Source organism: Podarcis tiliguerta (genome assembly GCF_965153285.1).
Source record: "Podarcis tiliguerta genome assembly, chromosome: 8".
Classification (NCBI taxonomy): Eukaryota; Metazoa; Chordata; class Lepidosauria; order Squamata; family Lacertidae; genus Podarcis; species Podarcis tiliguerta.
This window is the reverse complement of record NC_139541.1, coordinates 305856-326793: the sequence shown is the minus strand read 5'-3', so window position 1 is coordinate 326793 and position 20938 is coordinate 305856. Positions and strand designations below refer to the sequence as shown.

The 20938-nt window shown below is 45.9% G+C and overlaps 1 protein-coding gene across 2 annotated transcripts in view; it reads left to right on the top strand.

The window, feature by feature from the left end:
* The window catches only part of ZMAT4 (zinc finger matrin-type 4), a 246193-nt gene extending 227606 nt beyond the window's left edge, over window positions 1–18587 (top strand). Inside the window, exon 7 of one of the 2 annotated variants that reach the window (XM_083456650.1) lies at window positions 17668–18587. In XM_083456650.1, the coding sequence (XP_083312776.1) occupies window positions 17668–17686 (19 nt within the window). In that variant the 3' untranslated portion in view covers window positions 17687–18587. The other variant, XM_083456651.1, reaches the window with a different exon arrangement.
* Window positions 18588–20938: the final 2351 nt, after the last annotated feature.

The following is a 20938-nucleotide window of genomic DNA, read 5'->3' as shown; positions in this document are numbered from 1 at the left end:
AATGTATATTTTAAAAACGCTTTTTAAAAAGCATTTTCAGAATAGTTTTTATATGTGTGTAGATTCCACCTTAGTGTTGTCCGATTGGTGCTGATCCATAAACGGGCCTTAGGGTTCTTAGTGGTCCCCTGATTATGGAACGCCCCTCATGGTGAGGAACATCTGTCCCTTCATTATTAGCATTCAGGGGCATTTATAAATGTCCTTGATGGTTGTTCATTTGATGGCTAAAATATGAAATTTCTGGCAACCTGTTTCCAAAGATTAAAGGTAAAGGTACCCCTGCCCGTACGGGCCAGTCTTGCCAGACTCTAGGGTTGTGCGCCCATCTCACTCAAGAGGCCGGGGGCCAGCGCTGTCCGAAGACACTTCCGGGTCACGTGGCCAGCGTGACAAGCTGCATACCAGCTGTTTACCTTCCCGCTGGTAAGCGGTCCCTATTTATCTACTTGCACCCGGGGGTGCTTTCGAAGTGCTAGGTTGGCAGGCGCTGGGACCGAACGACAGGAGCGCACCCCGCCGCGGGGATTCGAACCGCCAACCTTTCGATCGGCAAGTCCTAGGTGCTGAGGCTTTAACCCACAGCGCCACCCGCATCCCTTTCCAAAGATTAGGCCATTCTTAAATGTTTTTAAATGTTTTGATTTAGTTTATTTTTACTGAAATGATGATGATGATCCAGTGCTAAAGATTGAGTTTCCCTGGGGGAAAGAGGCAGGTCAAATGGAGGTGTGTATAAGCCCTCAGTGCTACTATGGTTTTAATTTCAGTTGGAAATTTGGATTACCAAATACCTGGTGGAAGGTCATGCATGTGCTATATACTTTTATTGATCATTTATTTATTTTTCTCTGTTGTTAAAACCCTGCAATTGTGCAATGATGAAATTTGAGCTCGTCCCCTAAGCTTGTTTGTGTGTACAGATATCAGGAGATGGAAATTTCTATGGTCTGTTTGGCTCTTCATGAAAACTTAAAGAGAACTTTGAAATAACAGTTTTATGTTCTCCCCTCCCCCCCCCCAATAATTTGTAAAGGTAAAGGTAAAGATACCCCTGCCCGTACGGGCCAGTCTTGACAGACTCTAGGGTTGTGCGCCCATCTCACTCAAAGAGGCCGTGGGCCAGCGCTGTCCGAAGACACTTCCGGGTCACGTGGCCAGCGTGACATCGCTGCTCTGGCAAGCCAGAGCCGCACACGGAAACGCCGTTTACCTTCCCGCTAGTAAGCGGTCCCTATTTATCTACTTGCCCCCGAGAGTGCTTTCGAACTGCTAGGTTGGCAGGCGCTGGGACTGAACAGTGGGAGCGCACCCCGCCGCGGGGATTCGAACCGCCGACCTTTCGATCGGCAAGCCCTAGGCGCTGAGGCTTTAACCCACAGCGCCACCCTAGGCAATAATTTGTAAAATCCCACTATTTCAATGTTTCATCAGCTGACCATTTTAAGTCAGCCCCTGTGGGTTTTTTAGGGAGCATGAAGCAGGTGCTCGCAGCATGGCCTGGGCTGCCATGGCAGGATCCTTCACCCTCCGCACCCCGGCACATGCACACACCCCAGACGCACGTTCCCACTCTGAGTGCCGTGAGTTGACGCAACACCACTGAGCTCCACTTCTGCTTAAGGTTCCTCACTTTGCCTTTGGCAAAGGAAAACATCACATGCACCAATAATCTTCCCTTTCTGCTCTCTTGCAAAGAAAGAACCTTTCATTTCTTAGCATGTTCTATATTTTTTCACTTGCAATTTCCTCTGCACACCTCACCTTTCCTCAGCATCTATGAATATGAAAGGCCTTGACTAGATCCCCCTCACTGCATTTTTATTCCTTCCATTCTTCAGACAATGCAAACGATTTCTCTCTCAGCTTTTTTGCCTCTGAGCCAAAGCAGCAGTGACTGTTCTGTTAAGAGGAAGTTGACCTTCACTTCAAAGAGATTTATAAAAAGTTAGCCTGCCTTAAATTGGATTTCTGGACATGAATGTGGACAGGATTTAAAAAATGAAGAAATCTGAGCTATTATGACCTCCTTCCCTAGCCACTACACTGGTTACATAATTTGTTCCAGAGGTCCGTTCTTAACCTGAAACTGTTCTTAACCTGAAGCACCACTTTAGCTAATGGGGCCTCCTGCTGCCACTGTGCCACAGTCGCACAATTTCTGTTCTCATCCTGAAACAAAGTTCTTAACCCGACGTACTATTTCTGGGTTAGCGGAGTCTGTAACCTGAAGCGTATGTAACCCGAGGTACCACTGTATCTGCCTGCTGGTTGTGGAGAAGGGGCAATATGAAGAAAGCCCCTGATGATTCTACCATGTTGTAGAAGCTGGTCCTTCCAGTGTCTGGGCCCCAAGCTGTTGGGGGCTTAATTGACGTAATCACCAGCACTTTGATTTGTGCCCGGAAACAGACCTCCATTATTTTGTTGTTGTTGTTTAGTCGTGTCCGACTTTTCGTGACCCCATGGACCAGAGCACGCCAGGCCCTCCTGTCATACACCCACAGTTTGGTCAGACTCATGTTCGTAGCTTCAAGAACACTGTCCAACCATCTCATTCTCTGTCATCCCCTTCTCCTTGTGCCCTCAGTCTTTCCCAACATCAGGGTCTTTTCAAGGGAGTCTTCTCTTCTTATGTGGTGGCCAAAGTATTGGAGCCTCAGTGTAAGGAGTGTGTACAGGAGCCAGCCCTGTGATTGGTAGGGCCTTGCAGGTCTGGGGCCTTCCTGAGTTTGGCCTGGAAGGGCAAGGTGCGGCTGCACAAGGTGAGGCTTGACAGAAGACTTGTAGTACCTGGTGGCAAGGGCCGGGAGGGGTATATAAGACCAGCATTTCCCTCTGGCTCTTTACCACAGCAACACACTACCCACCTAGCTGTGCTTCGGCTTCCTGACTCTTGGACCCTTGGCTTCCTGACTCTTGGCTTTCTGACCCCTGGACTGCTGATTCCTGCTTCCTGAACTCTACCCTGGTCCCGACATACCAAGCCAGGGTTCCAATTGCCTGTAATCCAGACCATGACAGTTTGCTGTGGCCAACCTATGTCCCGGCCGGAGTGCAAGATGGACGGAGCCCGGTCTACAGATCTCACCACGGTGCTGCAGAACCTTCACACGCAGGTAGCTATGCTCCAGGTGGAGGTTCGAGCAGCCCCAGCCTGATGTGACCCCATTCAGTTGGGAGCGTGGGGCCCTTTGGGGTTTCGTGACCAGTGCTGGCCACCTGCGCAGCAGTCTGCACAGCAGACTTTCCCACTCCACGGAGTCAGGTGTGCTTCATGGTTAGCCTGCTCTCAGGTCTGGCACTTTCCTGGGTCACTCCGTATCTTGAGGCCAATGACCCCATGTTCAGGGAGCCCAGACCGCTAAGATGACCCTGTAGAACCTCCAGCAGGGCACTCGCCCGGTTACTGAGTACGCCTCAGAGTTTTGTCAGTAGGCTGCGGACACCCTGTGGAACGAAGCTGCCTGTTGGTTCCACTTCTGCCAGGGACTTCATCCACGCCTCAAGGATGAGTTGGCGCAGGTGACCCCCCCCTCCCAGCAGCCCTGACAGACTTTTTCACGCCTGTCCGAGAGGGATTCCAAGCGCCGCTTGAGGGGGCCCCAGGAGCCCAGTGCTGCGGTGGGGCTTGAGGAGGAGCCTATGCAAGTAGGTACTGCCCGCCACTCTCTCCAGCCAGGATAAGGGTCGGAGGCGGGCCTTATGCTTGTACCTCGGAGAGAGAGGCCATTTCATGGCAGGGTGCCCGGCGAAGAGGTTCGCGTCAGGAAACAACAAGCCCCAGCTGTGCTAGGAGGGGCTCAGCCGGAGCCGAGTCACTGTGCTACCCATTTCCTGCTCCCTAGCCGTATTCTCCTTCCCCAGGGGGGCATGCTGGTCCTGGAGGCAGTGATTGACTCCGGAGCCTCTGGAGTCTTCATGGACATCAGTTTCGCCAAGAAGTAAAGGTAAAGGTAAAGGTACCCCTGCCCATACGGGCCAGTCTTGACAGACTCTAGGGTTGTGCGCCCATCTCACTCAAGAGGCCAGGGGCCAGTGCTGTCTGGAGACACTTCCGGGTCACGTGGCCAGTGTGACATCGCTGCTCTGGCGAGCCAGAGCCACACACGGAAACGCCGTTTACCTTTCTGCTAGTAAGCGGTCCCTATTTATCTACTTGCACCCGGGAGTGCTTTCGAATTGCTAGGTTGGCAGGCGCTGGGACCGAACAACGGGAGCGCACCCCGCCGCGGGGATTCGAACCGCCAACCTTTCGATCAGCAAGCCCTAGGCGCTGAGGCTTTTACCCACAGCGCCACCCACGTCCCTTCGCCAAGAAGTACCAGGTGGTAAAAGCATCACCTGTTCCACTGGTGGGCCTGGACGGGACCCCCCTCACATCGGGACTCATTAACCATGAAACCTGTCTGCTGGCCATGTTGGTGGCAGCCTGGCACCAGGAACTGTTAACATTTGAGCTGGTCCAGACCCCACATTTTCTGGCGGTCCTCGGGAGCCTCTGGTTGGTCTGGCATGACCCTGCCATTTCCTGGGCACAGCGAACGCTGTGTTTCTCATCATCTTCCTGCCACAACGTCTGTGCCCGCCCCCCCCCCATGTTGCCTCCATCACAGCCAGAACCCGCGCAGTCCCACTGACCGGCCCCACTTTGCATGGGACTGCCCCAGACGGGGCAGGGCCACTGGATGCCAGCCTAATCCTGGAGCACTACCGGGATTTGGCGGATGTATTTGAGAAGAAAGGGCCACCCCATCGGACTTACGATTGCCCTATTGACTTGCAGCCAGAAGCAGATATTCCCTTTAGCCACATTTATGCCTTGTTGGCTCCTAAGCTAGGGGCCCTTTGAGAGGAGCTAGACGACAACCTTGCCAGGGGGTTCACTCCACGTCCCCTGCTGGGGCCGCCATCTTCTTCGTTAAAAAGAAGGGCAGTGGGCTACGTCCACGTATCTACTACTGAAAGCTGAACCAGGTTACCATCAAGAATCGCTACTCCTTGCCATTAATTGACTGATAATTGACTGATACTGTGTTTCTACGAGAGATCGATGGATCGTCCGGCATCGACGTGGGGGCATGATGGCCTTTGCCCCCCTGGCAGTATCCCAACACTTTGTTTTTTTGATATTGAGCTTCAGACCATAATTTGTGCTCTCCTCTTTCACCCTCATTAAAAGGTTCTTTAATTCCTCCTCACTTTCTGCCATCAAGGTTGTGTCATCTGCATATCTGAGGTTGTTGTTATTTCTTCTGGCAATCTTAATTCCGGTTTGGGATTCATCCAGTCCAGCCTTTTACATGATGTGTTCTGCATATAAGTTAAATAAGCGGGGAGACAATATACAGCCTTGTTGTACTTTCCCAATTTTGAACCAATCAGTTATTCCCTATCCAGTTCTAACTGTTGCTTCTTGTCCCACATAGAGATTTCTCAGGAGACAGATGAGGTGATCAGGCTATATGCTTTTAAATGTGCTTGTGAAAGGTGGTGATGGATATTATTGGTTTGTTTTGTTTTCGTTCTTCTTTTCATTATGTATTTTATGTTTTGATCTTCTGTTTTTATGCTGTGAACCACCCTGAGAGCTATGGATAAATACAATATGATTCAGTTGTAGGTTCAGAAGAAGCAACCCATACGATCAGGGGGCTGCAGCAGGTCTTACATGAGGAAAGGCCATGTCGGAGGCTTTTTAGTTTGGGGGGGAAGCAAACAGCGGGTGGTGGGAGTGGATATGATTGAAGGTTACCAAAAATGATTTATGGTGTGGAGAGAAGTGTTTTTAATTTATCTGACATAATGCTGGAGTCTGGGGTCATCTAATGAAATGGACAGTGGATCCAAGACCAGAAAAAGGAAGGACTTCTTCACCCAGCACATATGAATTATGAACTTGGCTTCCACGTGAAAACGCCATCAGAAATGAGTCCATCAGTGAGCACGAGGCATGATGGCTCTATGTTACTTCCAGGTTCAGAAGCAGCATGCCTTTGAGTTGCCAGTGGCTGGCAAGCACAAATGGGGAGGGTGCTCTGGTGCCCAGATCCTGCTTTGGGGCTTGCCCCGGGCATCTGGTCAGACACTATAAGAACAGGGGGGTGTTGAATTAGACGGGCCTTTGATCTGGTCCAGAATGCTCTTCTTACATTTAAGTTTCTGTGTCCCAACTTCACTTCATTGGTGCCACTCCTGGGAGTTGAGGAGTTTGCAATATACATCTAGAAATGCACTGAATAGCCTAATTCTGTTTCATTCTAATTTTGCTGCTGCTCAGTCATAGGTTTTCCATCCTGTTTTGTGCAGATGTTTTGGAGGAATGCATGAAAAATCTCTATTTAAATTACACATTTTGCATGTATTTGTTATTTTAAATGTACATTTTCAATGTTTTTCAATGAACTACAGTTTTAAACCTAAAATACATATTTTCAGGCACAAAGACTGCATCACAAAATCTGGATAAGTATATAATCCAATTTGGAGTCACATTCTGATTTATTTTGGAGTGTTGGAGCAAGCTGGTCTGTTGCAAAAAGCAAATTCCTCCTCTATTCCCAATCCCATCACAGGTTTTATATTGCTGAGAAGATAAGAAGATGCATGACTGTTGCATTCAACAAAAACCATGAATGTGACATGACACCGAGTTCCAGCCTCCCAGAATAGAGAGAGAGAGAACAGATAAAAGCCAATGGCATTAAAGCAATATTCTTGACACTCATACTGCTAGGGAACTGGCATTTGCCTGAACCTGAAAAGATGTCCAAATAGGCCCTAGACCTCCATCCCCTTCCAGTGCCTCTGGGATAATGCTATGTGAACATAAGAGCCTTTGGGTTAGGTCAATGGCCCATCTAGTCCAGAATCCTAGTTTCACAGTGGCCAACCAGATGCCTGTAGGAAGCTGGCGACCCAGATCCAAGCAAAACGGCACTCTCCCTTTCAGGAGCCCAGGCTGCCGTCTTGATAACACAGCACGCAAGTTGAAATTAGCTAGAAGATTTATTGCATTTCTGGGTTTGTTTCCTCAGGGGATTAATTGCTGCCTCTTCCGGTGAGAAAATGCTACCCCCTGCTTTCTGAAGCTGCCTGTGCTTCTTGAGCAAGCTGACTTCTCTCCCTTCCACTCTCTGCTAACGCCTTATCTATTGCTTGTCTTCCAGTAGGAATGTGTACACACTCAAAATTCAGGAGCCATTTTATCCCTCTGTTACTGCCTCCAGCAGTGGCAGGTACAGAAAAGAAGTGGCACCCTCCTGGCAGTGGTGCTGGGCTGGAGATGTGGTAGCAGCAAGACCTGGGGATCCCCTGCGTTGCCTCACCCCTGCTCCATCCCTGTCCCAGAACATGGCTTTTGTGAGGCTGTGGCTGCCACTTCATATGCACACCCTCATATGCTGCCCTGTCCCCCCGCCCCTGGATTTGAAGACATTTGGGAATGAGGCACAGCAGAGACTGTGGTGTCTTTATGATATATGGTTTATTTACACATATATACAACCTGATCCTACAATGGAGGGGTTCACAACATAATCACTCCAAGAGGGTCTTGCTTCCCCCACAGCAGTAGATTCAAAACAGAATCAACCATCATGCTCTGATGGCTCTAGCTTGCCGCCTTTACCCAACTGTAACCTTTTCCCTTCAACTCTAAAAGCTCACCTCAAACTCTGCCTTTGTCTTCTAACTAACTCTGAGTTGAGGGAGGGGCTCATCCCATTTGCCATGTACCACAGAGCCCCATCTCTTTCTTCATGGCACGTCACCTATTGTTCTCCTAATGGCCCATGACCCCAGGTGATTTCCTCATCACAAAACTGGCCTGGCTTATATTTTAACATTTGCTGAATCCAAAGGTTCAGTATCTGGCACCCAGATATTCACAACAGGGGAGTCTGAAATTCAGTACACAGGGGAGTCTGGCACTCACACACGCATAACAATACAATAGATTAGTGAAAACTAGAATATATTTTATTAATCATTGATTTAAACGTGAGTTGATGTTTAACATAATTGCTATAGTGCAATAGTCACAATTTAAAGATATGGTCCATCTTCATCTATATAAAAGCAACAATTTGCACACATGACACTGGAAACATTTCGGAATTCAAACTGATTGAATTTCAAACATTTGTAATTTTTGCTTTTGAAAGTTTATTTTGGGGGATGAATTTAAAAATAATGTAGACTGCAGTCCTTCCCCTGCATGTTTGTAGTCCTCTGCACACAAACCCTTTGCATAGGCATACCCACAGACATTCACAGAACCATGTGGTGGAGCTGACGCTTTATGTGCACAAGACCCCAGATTCAGTCCCTCATATAGTCAGTTGAAAAGACCACAAGTGGAGGGGGAACCCTCACTGAGACACTAAAGAACTGCTGCTAGTCAGGCTAACCTGGAGTCCTTTAGGTGTTGAACCACAACTCCCATCACCCCTGTCGATTGGGCATGGTGGCTGGGACTGAAATTGGCTTTTCCCTGCAGACAAAGCAGAGTGAGACACAGGGGCAAGGAGAGGCCATGTCACTTGTGGAGAGGGCTGTTTGTGCTGAACGCAGGACTCGTAAGCAGCCTGGTTTCCATGGGGACCAGCAGTCAGTGGGCGGCAAGAGTCATGTGCCACTCCCACAATGGGGTCAGGCAGGCTGCAGAACAGTTGGAGGAATATTCTTCCTTTGTAATAGCTGGCAGAAAGAGACCCAAGCCCTTGTGTCCTGACCCACTTTCTGAAGGGAGGGGGAGGGGCAGGCAGTAGAAACCATGCTGAAGGCGACTCATGCAAGGCCAAGCCTACTGTTAAGAGAGGAATGATTCAGTCACCTCAGGCAACTGTTGCAGAGCAATATTTAAAGGCAGTGCAATGTCAGTTAATAATACTAATGCTATATTTTAACTGAATTCAGTTCTTTAATGAAAAATCTCAGGTGCCAAAATTTCTGGGCTTGGTCTTTCATTGGAGCATTCCAATGGAAACAGAAAGGGGAGAAAAAATTGCTAATGTTCACTTATTTGTCCTGTGTCCAGTGACTACGAATGGCATTTGCTGCTGCTTTGCTTTCAGTTCACAAATAAGATACTGTATATTTTTTATTTTTGCCTTGCATTTCCTTTGCATTGTAGTATATGCGGTGGAATGTGGCTTATGTAATGTCTGTAATTAATTATGTAATTCTGCCACGGTGGATAACAAGATGATGGAACATGAACTGCAGTGGAGCAGAGACGCAAATGTGAAGAAGCAAAGAGACTTTGCTTCTTCACACATAACTCCAGCCGCGTGATGACTGAGAAACTATCCTTCTGTGAGGCAGAGCACCGTGCATGTCATGTTCAAGGGTCACTATCTGGAATGGCACATTCTCCTGCATAGCACACCTCTATGTGCCAGGAACCCCTTGGATTCACCACAGCAGCCAAGTGGAGCCCTCAGAACCATGAAGAAGGGGTCTTTGTGGATAGACAGTCTTCTCAGGGTACCAGGTCTTGAGGAGTGCATTTGGTTAGCCAAGTCTGGGATTGACTACCACTGTAGTTCAGGCATTAGTAACTTCACATTAGAGTTACCATACATCTGAGGAAGCCTGGTCATGTCCTCTTCTGGGGGGCCAACATGCCCATCTGGGTGGATTTTTACATTTTAAAGGAAATGTCCAGGTTTTTAGGGGGTTGGGGGCTTGGGCTCAGGTGGCCTGGGCTCCGGTTCAGGCAGCTCGGGCTGCTTGACATGCTGTGGCTGCTGCCAGCCCAAACCGGGAGCCCCTTTCCCCGACTTGGGTTGGCAGTGGCTCGGGCTGTCATTTCTGCTCAACAAGTGTGCTGCCAAATACAGCAGTTCTTTCCAAGGATATCAGGACAAAAGGAATGAGGTGGTGGAAGGGGACCCAAAACAGTTTTATTAACAAATAAACAGCAGGCATGCAAAGCATAAACTTAAACATACCCAACAGGGGCTACCCAATCTCCCCTTCAGCTGCCCGGAGCTCCAGGAAAAAGACCTCGACCATCGCTCTCCCAGCATCAGGTCCTTTGACCTGGGCAGAAGCTCCCCGGGCCCCTCCCACATATGGCTTTTATAGCCTGCCTTGAAGTTCACCTGGCATTACTCATGATTAGCCCAGGACCCTGAGATGGAATTAATACAGAGCGGCTGAGAGTCTTCCACTACCTGCAGCGAGGCATCCAGCCAGCACTTGCAGCACAGAAGAACCCAAGAAACTATTAGTATATAAAACCCTCGGAATCAGTCTACTTGCCTCATATGTGCCCACTTGATTGCTTTAATCCAAGATCATCCACTCTCTTCTAGGGAAGCTTCTTTTGCAATTTTCCTCATCCTTCTAGGGGAGGAGAGCAGGTGAGTGGGCAGCAATCCTACCACCCATCCTCCTCAGCCGCAGTGCACCTCTCGCCTGGCCGCAGCTACTCTGGAACAGGAGGAGAGTGGGCGGGACCCTGCGCACCACCGCTGTGGTGATAGTTCTTCCTCTTCACATTTTATCCTTACAACAAGCCTAAGAGACAGAGACTGGCCCAAGCTCACCCAGTGAGTATCATGGCTCCCACATCCTAGGCCAGCACCCTGAGCCCATGGCACCACTGCTAAGAGCTTCTGTGATTTAGCTTTCATTTCTCCAAATTCGGCTCCACTACACAGAAAAAAAGAGTGGGGGGATGCTATTCCTTAACTCACCCCCAGATTTTTAAATTTGCTGTCAAGCACAGTGTTCTCTCAGCTTCCCCAGTATACCTTTACAAGGGCCACTAAAATGGAATGTCTTCATTGTCTGTAGCTACGCTTCAAAGAATTAGAGAGCTGGAGCTCTTCTTGGAAGCAACAGAGCACACCATCTCCACCAAGGAGGAGACAGGGGACTCCCCTGAGAAGGAGGCTAGTTCACCAACACAGGAGCCAGATATATGGAGAAACGTGACTCAAAGAAGTAGGAGGTCCAGGGTTCACTCTGATTGTTTAGAAATACACAATCGTTTTGAGGTTCTCTCCCCTAGCATGGAAGACGAAGAGCAGACTCCATTTGAGGATCTCTCCCTCATTACAGTCGATCAGGTATATGAAGACGAGCAGCAAAGTCAGTCCTCAGGGAATGTGCAGGCGACCTTGGAACGGACAGCTCACGGAAGAACCCCGACCAAACCTAAGAGGAGGCGTGTAGTGGTGATAGGGGATTCCCTACTGAGGGGAACAGAAGCAGTGATCTGTGGGCCTGACAAGATGTCTAGGAAAGTGTGCTCTCTCCCCGGGGCTAAGATCCAAGATGTAAGTGAACGACTGCAAGGAATCATAAAACCCACTGACAAATACCCCTTCCTCTTGGTTCATGTGGGAACCAATGACACTGCAAGCAATAGCCTCTAGAAGATCAAAAGAGACTACGAGGCTCTGGGCAGGAAATTGAAGCAATTAAATGCACAAATTGTCATCTCATCTGTCCCAGTTGAACGGCATGGCCCAGGGAGAGAGGGAAAAATAGTGGAAGTGAACAGCTGGCTTCGCAAATGGTGTAAACAGGAACGGTTTGGATTCTTAGATCACGGACTGCAGTTTCTTGAAGATGGACTTCTGGCAAGCGATGGGCTGCACCTCACAATGGGTGGGAGGAATGCTTTTGCCAAAAATCTCAGAAACCTCATCAGGAGGGCTTTAAACTGACTAATGTGGGGGAGGGAGACAGTGCTCCTGAAGGTAGGAGTCTATCAACTGATGAAGATCATCATCCAAATGTCATAGACCAAATGGAGCAAACAGCACGCAGACCTAGTGGTGGGAGGAAAAAATCCTTAAATAAGAGGCACGGGGGAATAATTAATGGACTTCAATGTCTGTACACTAAAGTGCAAAGCATGGGAAATAAACAAGATGAGCTTGAGCTCTTGGTACAGCAAACTAAATATGACATAATAGGCATCACTGAAGCCTGGTGGGATAAGTCCCACGATTGGAATGCAATAATGGAGGGATACAATCTATTTCAGAGAAACAGAACAGACAAGAAAGGAGGAGGAGTGGCGTTATATGTCAGGGATGTGTATACCTGTGAAGAGATCCAAGATTTAGAACCTCAAAGCCAAAGTGAGAGCATTCGGATCAAAATTAAGGGAGAGGAGAATAACAGTGACCTCATTGTGGGAGGTTACTATAGATCCCCAAGCCAAACGGAGGACATAGATGATGCCTTCCTGGAACAGATGGCCAAGCATGCAAAAGGAAGGGAGATAGTAGTAATGGGGGACTTCAATTACCCGGATATTTGTTGGATGTCAAACTCAGCCAAGAGCATAAGGTCAAACAGATTCCTCAGTGGCCTTGCAGACAACTTCATTGTCCAGAAAGTGGGAGAAGCAACAAGAGGAACAGGAATTTTAGATCTGGTCCTAACCAATGTTGATGACCTGGTTAGTGGGGTAGAAGTGGAAGGATCATTAGGCGCGAGTGATCATGCTCTTCTGAAGTTTACTATACAGCGGAAAGGAGCAGCCAAGCATACTAGGACTCAATTTCTTGACTTTAAGAAAGCCGACTTCATAAAACTTAGGGAAGTGCTGGGTGAGATCCCATGGACTGTAATACTAAAAGGAAAGGGAGTTCATGATGGCTGGGAGTTTGTTAAGAGGGAGATAGTAAAAGCACAACTTCAGGCAATACCAATGAGACGGAAACATGGAAGGTGCCTAAAGAAGCCAGGGTGGCTATCTAAAGAACTTTTAACTGAGTTAAGATTAAAAAAGGATGTGTACAAAAAATAGAAAAGGGGGGAAACCACCAAAGAGGAATTCAAACAAATAGCCAGCATGTGTAGACACAAAGTCAGAAAAGCTAAAGCACAGAATGAACTCAGGCTTGCTAGAGAGGTTAAAAGCAACAAAAAAGGCTTTTATGGGTATGTTCATAGCAAAAGGAAGAACAAAGAAACAGTGGGGTCACTCAGAGGAGAAGATGGTGAAATGCAAACAGGGGACACAGAAAGGGCTGAACTCCTCAATGCCTTCTTTGCCTCAGTCTTCTCCAATAAAGAAAACAATGCCCGACCTGAAGAATTCAGAGCAAATGATTCAGCAGAGGAAACACAGCCCAGAATAACTAAGGAGATAGTACAAGAATACTTGGCTAGTTTAGATGTATTCAAGTCTCCAGGGCCAGATGAACTGCATCCAAGAGTATTAAAAGTACTGGCAGATGTGATCTCAGAACCACTGGCAGTCATCTTTGAGAATTCCTGGAGAACAGGCGAAGTCCCGGCAGACTGGAGGAGGGCAAATGTTGTCCCTATTTTCAAAAAGGGGGAAAGAGAGGACCCAAATAATTACCGCCCAGTCAATCTGACATCAATACCAGGGAAGATTCTGGAGCAGATCATTAAGCAAACAGTCTGTGAGCACCTAGAAAGGAATGCTGTGATCACCAATAGTCAGCATGGATTTCTGAAAAACAAGTCATGTCAGACTAACCTGATCTCGTTTTTTGACAGAATTACAAGCCTGGTAGATGAAGGGAACGCAGTGGATGTAGCCGACCTTGATTTCAGCAAGGCATTTGACAAGGTGCCCCATGATATTCTTGTAAAGAAGCTGGTAAAATGTGGTCTTGACTATGCTACCACTCAGTGGATTTGTAACTGGCTGACTGACCGAACCCAAAGGGTGCTCATCAATGGTTCCTCTTCATCCTGGAGAAGAGTGACTAGTGGGTTGCCACAGGGTTCTGTCTTGGGCCCGGTCTTATTCAACATCTTTATCAACGACTTGGATGATGGACTCAAGGGCATCCTGATCAAATTTGCAGATGACACCAAACTGGGAGGGGTGGCTAACACGCCAGAGGACAGGATCACACTTCAAAATGACCTTGACAGATTAGAGAACTGGGCCAAAACCAACAAGATGAATTTTAACAGGGAGAAATGTAAAGTATTGCACTTGGGCAAAAGAAATGAGAGGCACAAATACAAGATGGGTGACACCTGGCTTGAGCGCAGTACATGTGAAAAGGATCTAGGAGTCTTGGTTGACAACAAACTTGACATGAGCCAACAATGTGACGCGGCAGCTAAAAAAGCCAATGCAATTCTGGGCTGCATCAATTCTGGGTATAGCATCTAGATCAAGGGAAGTAATAGTGCCACTGTATTCTGCTCTGGTCAGACCTCACCTGGAGTACTGTGTCCAGTTCTGAGCACCACAGTTCAAGAAGGACACTGACAAACTGGAACGTGTCCAGAGGTGGGCAACCAAAAAGGTCAAAGGCCTGGAAACGATGTCTTATGAGGAACGGCTAAGGGAGCTGGGCATGTTTAGCCTGGAGAAGAGGAGGTTAAGGGGTGATATGATAGCCATGTTCAAATATATAAAAGGATGTCACATAGAGGAGGGAGAAAGGTTGTTTTCTGCTGCTCCAGAGAAGCGGACACGGAGCAATGGATCCAAACTACAAGAAAGAAGATTCCACCTAAACATTAGGAAGAACTTCCTGACATTAAGAGCTGTTCGACAGTGGAATTTGCTGCCAAGGAGTGTGGTGGAGTCTCCTTCTTTGGAGGTCTTTAAGCAGAGGCTTCACAACCATTTGTCAGGAGTGCTCTGATGGTGTTTCCTGCTTGGCAGGGGGTTGGACTCGATGGCCCTTGTGGCCTCTTCCAACTCTATGATTCTATGCTTTTATAATCTTGCATTTCTAGGCAGACAATGTTTTCCTCCATTGCATTCATCTTCATTCGCCTTTAAAGTAAAAATCCCACATAATCAAAATATATTCCTGAGAGATATTCAAGTTACTCTCCCCAGTTAGATTTCCATAAAACTTAAGGAAATTTTGTTAAGCACCAAAGCAATAAAGCACATCTGCCCCATTTTTTCTAAAAGATTATTATTTGGGGGGGGGGGGGTAATTTGAATTGCTGCAGCATTTATTAATAGCCACAAGTTTATTCTATGAGCTTCATGCTTCATGCAGAGAACTGACTAATATATGAAAAAGAGGTCTGTAGTCCAATAATAACTCTAGCAGATGAATAATTATAAAAGCTAATTGGGATTTAAAGGCACTTTAATTTAATACTTCTGTGCTGCTAGAAAGAGGGTGGAATAGTTCCATCATGATGAGATTTAAAGTTCTCATCTTTCCTTTTTGTTGAAAGGGGGAAATAGTTATCTTGATTTGTGTAAGTATTTTGATCACATTTTGAAAATCACTGAATCTGTAATGGATTTCAGGGGCATATATATTATAGTGATGGAATGACTTTTGCACCCAAAAGAAAACATTTGTTCTCTCACTGTTAGTTGTTTAGATGCTCTCCTACACCAATCTGCCATCTGTGGTCCAACAGTGGCACCATCAAGAAGAAAGCATTCATTGGATCCTCCCATTCACCAGACACACACACCAAGAATGGGGGGAAAGTGCATCAGCGTTGGCGTGCCAATTGTTCTTCCCATTGCAACCAGTGGGAGGGAAAAACTGGGACAGAAAGCCCCAGAGAAAAGAAGAATAGACAAAATAATGAACCCCACAGAAGGAACAATATAGAGAACAGCCTTGTGTTGAGCCAGACCTTTGCTTCATACAGCTCACTATTTTCCACACTGACTGGCAGTGGCTCTCCAGGGTGTCCTCTGGTGACTGTGCCTGGGACCTTCTGCTCTACACAGAGCTAATCTGGCCCTTCTGTCCTGCTGGTGCAAAACCAGCAGAGCACAGAATTTATTTTTTGCTTGCCTTTATGCCTCACCTTTTCCTTCAAGGATCTCAGGCTGGCTCCTCATTTAATCCTTTGAGGGACATTGGGCTGAGAGGCAGTGACTGACCCAAGGCCACCCAGTAAACTTCATGGCTGAGGAAGGATTGGAACCCTGGTCACCCACGTCCTAGTTCAACCCTCTAGGAATTGGGCAGTTTACCTACCTGAGATTCTATTTCTCCAAATATATTTGTGTAATTTTTGCAAATTAATTTTCCCCTATATATGCATTTTTGCATGTTATTTTCACTAATATAGACATTTTTGTAGACACTTTACCCCAGCATATGCATTTTTTTTACAGGTTACTTGGCTGGAAAACTGAATTGCAAAATTGGAAGAAGTGTGAATTTTGAAGGATAGCTGTGTTTCTGTTTTCATATTGTTTTGTAAAGTGCATTCATCTTTAAATGCCTACTTGCACCAGGCACCAGCCATTTTGCTCACGTGTTGGTTCCTGGCCCCTGTGCGGGTCGGCAGTGTGTGCCTAAGCCTGCTCTGCCCTGGTAGCATCCCACCCTCTTTCTGCCCCCATTCCTCTTCTGGGTCCAAAAGGACCTGTGCATTGGCAGTCACATGTCAATTGGATGCACCTAAAATGTACTCATTTCTCCCCCAGTCTCAGGCTGCATTCAGTCTTCACATGCACATGGGGAAAGGGAAAAACAACAACAAAGAAGCAGTCTTTGTGATTATGTTGTGCCTATGGTTGCATCAAGTCTCTTTTTTGGTGTGGTGCAGGAGCTGAATGACATGGCCCCCAAACAATCTTGATAACTATATGTACAATGAAACCAAGACCTACATGCAATCCTACATGTGACCTCATTGAGGTTGCTCTTTTATTTACTCCTCTTTTTTGTAGTGTTTTGTTAAAGCGCAGTGGGAAGATACAAACAAGCAGGAAATATTGAAATGGTCCAGCAAGCTGTTTATGCCATAACACTGGAGTTAATTTGAGAATTTAAAAGGAAATTTTGCAGAGGGGGGTTGGTGGTCACATGGCTAAAAGTTCTGCAGGCAAGGAACCTGAATGGAAAGGGCATTTTGAAGATGTTGAACCCCCATCCCCAGGTAATTTGAACATTTAATATTCTCCCCCAGTTCTCCCCCTCCCCAGGGGAGTGAAGCATTTCACAAAAACAGTGTGTGGGCTTTGCCACAACATGGCCACTAAGCTTATCATTTGGTTAGGTTTGTGAAATGTGTACCTCACTTCCCACTAAGTAAGTCCCAAAGCAATTTTGAACAAAAAATGTAAATGTTACAATAAAACTACAGAAACATGATTGAAAGTGGATTTAACTATTCAATAATATATATATTATGATGCTGCCCCAAAACTCTGGAAAACAAACAGCTCTCAATAACCAAAAAGATGACATGGTTGGCGCCAGGTTAGCCTCCCTGGAGAGACCATCCCATAAAAAAGGGGCTACTACAGATAAGGCCTGTTCTTTGGCTCACCTCTCTCCAGAGAGCCCTCAAATTTTGTGCTTTCATTCCTGTTGCAAATGAGTAAGAAGCTTCTTCCTTCCCCTTTTTTTTGCAGCCTGAAGAACCAGTAGGAGGTCATCCGAGACAGTGACATTTTACCACCACAGTTTCTTCTCCAAAGAAGAGCTATGTTGACTATGACTAGGAGGCTTTCTGGGACAATGAGCACTTCCTGTGTGGCATCATTAATGTGTAGCTAATCTTTGCTTTGGACAATGAATGGATTTTAATTTTATTTTTATTTTGTGGTGCATAACAAGATTCAGATGGATTTTTTTACCCTTGGAGATAAGTCTATATATATTCAACATGAAATCAAGAGAGTATGTTTAAAAATGTAAAATATATCTTCAGAGACCATTGGAATAAAATATTTTTTTCTTTTTTCATATTTATTCTTAGATTTCTTCAGAGAGTATAAGATCCTATTAAATAGCCCATGATTGTGATGTAAGTAACAAGTCTTCAGCAAGAAATAAACATGATGTCTTCACCACATTCTGCATACTTCTTGTCATCTGCACTGAGAGGGGGAGAAAAAAATGGCTCTTGACCTTTGGAATGTAGACTGGAGACAGGTAGAAAAGATTTGGAAGTAGATGGAGAGAAGCATCACTTCCTGTAGTACATACTGGAGTCATGCCCCCTGGTGTCCTTCTAGAAGTTGTTGGACTTCAACTTCCATCAGTCCCAGGCAGCATGACGAACCATCATCAGGTATGATGGAAAATTCAATCCAACAACATCTGGAAAACCACAGCTTTGCCATCCCTATCAGCCCCCTGCTCCCCCCGAAACACTGTGACTTCTGGTCAAACAGGATATTGAAAGTGTTGGAAACACTGCAAAAACCTACTTACACTTTTTCCATTGAAAACAGAAATAGGAGTGGAAATGGCTGGGGTTTGCTTATTTGCTCCATGAATGGGAATCTAATCTGTCCATACAGTCGTTCTCTGCTTCTGTTGTTGCTTTCAGCCCACAAACAATATACGCAGTAACTGATTATGCACACTGCTTTGTGTTTCCTTTGCATTGAGTTTAATGGAGTGGAATGATTTAATGACAATATAACTTAACTACATGATTAACTAAGTTATGTGATTTTGCCACAGCAGCAGTGAGAGGAAGAACTAAGTTTCTGGCAAAAGGCAAACTGCAGCAGAACGGAAACACTGCTGCATGTGACAAATACAGTAAAAAACGGAAAACAATGCATTCTTACATCACTAAGCAGTGGTGAACCTGGGATGTGTGTACACTATATGAGCAATGCCCCCGTTTTTCAAACCTTCAAACCTTTTTAAAAGGTATTTATTATCTTTCTCTTAAGTCAGTTTAAGTTCTCTGTTTGGGAGGAATTTGACACACCACCATTTTTGCTAACTTCTTCCACTGGGTTGCTAGGTCACATGTAAATTCTGCCAGCTGAACAAGGGACACAGGCAGGAAAGCCCAAGAGGCCAAGATCCACCAAATCCAAGCTCATCTTGGCAGATCTTAGGTTTGAATTGGGCTGTAAAATGAAAATGTTTTACATACATACATACATACATACATACATACAGAGATAAGAGATATATCATCAAGCAGAAATGATTGCCACAATTGCATAACAATTACAATTTATCTAAATACCTGAAATATTGGATCTCCAGATGCAACTGTTCAACTTATGTATTTTCATTGCTCTTGGGAGTTCTTGTGACTTTGTATATTGCTTTTCTTACTCTTAGGGACCTGCTTTGTTTTAGTTGCCTTTCTAATAAGGCAGCTGCTTTCCATGAAACAAGGGGATGCCCAGAATTTCACTGTAATATGCCAGTGCTGATTCATCCTTGCAGGCATAACAGGCTTCTGAAAGTGAGAGCAATTGTGTGCAGGGTTTTTTTTAAAAGCACTTAACCTAGGGGGAAATGCAAGAACATCTGTACTTCAAAAGCAGGTAACATTAAGCAGTGGAGTCTCCTCCATCCCAAGGATAAGGTGCCAGATTTTAAACAGTCCATTTAGAACTTTAAATGAGTACAGCACACTTAAAAAGAAAACATTCTGGACACATGTTTTTAAACCCATTTAAGAACTTCTGGCAGCAAGGGAGACGTAACATGAAAAATTAAAATCAGGATTGCTGCCAATGTTTCTACTTGTACAGTGATTGCCAATGCCATCCAAGGGAAGTGAACTTATTAGACCTGCTCAACTTTGCTGAATGCTTTGTTGGAGGCACCAAAGCAAAAGCAGTCCGGTGCTATCACAACATACAACAAACTCCCCTCATTGCCCAGAGCAATGAGCCAGACTGAACCAAAAGCTTTTACACAGGTCACCATACTGCTTTTCCTTCAATTAGCTGGAATCTGGTGGTTAATGCACTACTTAATCTCATCCTGAAGCTCATGCCCTGTTGCAGCAAGGATGGGAAACCCAAGGTCCTGGGTCTGTGGTTAGCGTTGGTCTGTACGCTCCACAGATGCTTTGCCTGCTGGAAGGCATCCTTGATAGAACTGTAAGAAAGTTTCTTGCCTGTCTGGATGAAGGAGGGGTGCGTGGGTGTGATTGTGGGTGCAAACAGGTTTTCATGGTTGGAAAAGAGCCTCCTATACAAAGGGGAAAGTAGCATCCACCACCTTTTACTTCTGGTCCTGCCCACCACCAACATGTAGCTTCTGAAAGGTTCCCCATGAGGGAATGTGGCCTCCTTAATTGTTTAAACCAGGTCCAGCATCAACCTATGTCATCTTTGGGCAGCTGCCAGGGTCTCAGAAAATAGCCATCTTTGACACACACCTCTTTATTCTCTGGCATTATGCTCTGAGTGCTGAGTGGCTGAGACTAGGAGACGAGCAATTTTGATGTTCCTCCATGCCCCTGTGCAATGTGACTCCAGGGCACTATGAGAAATTGAAATCACTTGGTATCACTGTTACTGCCTGCCAGAGACGGTACTGCCAGGAAAATCCATAGCAACAGAGGGTTTATATATTGTATGGATTTTACTGTGTTCAATTAATGCAATATTATTGCAAAACCAATTTAAAAATTGAGGGGGGAAATAGTCAATGCCATCAAAGCTTCCTGCAAAGAAATCAAGATGAATGCTCAATAAACAGACACTGTTCCTGGCAACTCTGAGACCACTGGTTGAGAATGTTTTAAACTGGTTTTAAAGCATGTTTTTAAATTGTTTTTGTTTGTGGTTTTAGATGTTTTGTTATTGCTGTGCCTGTCACCTTGGGCTCTTTTGGCAGAAAGGGTGGGATACAAATAAAATTAATCTTAATGCCCTTCTTTAACCAGGGAGGATGTGACCTCAAGAAAAACTTTCCCTTTCATAAACTAGAATAAGAGCTGTGTAAAGGTCACATTGTATAATATGGGAGAAGGGTCTTCAATCCTGCTTCCCCCTTCTGTCTTGCCACCAGGCCCCCTTTCTCTGGCTCCCTTCCTATGAGCCTCTTGCTCAGTCACTACAGCTCAGTCACCCAAGGCTTCTATTTTCTAGAAAGTGTTTTTGGAACGCTGCAGACAGACACATGACGGTCAAGTATAAGAAGCATTTTTAAAGCAAGACTCCAAAAGGGTATAATCCCAAATGATTACTGATTTATTTTTATTTCCCTGCTGGTAAATTACTCTTCACACTGCAGGAGGCAGCTCAGAAATAGGATAA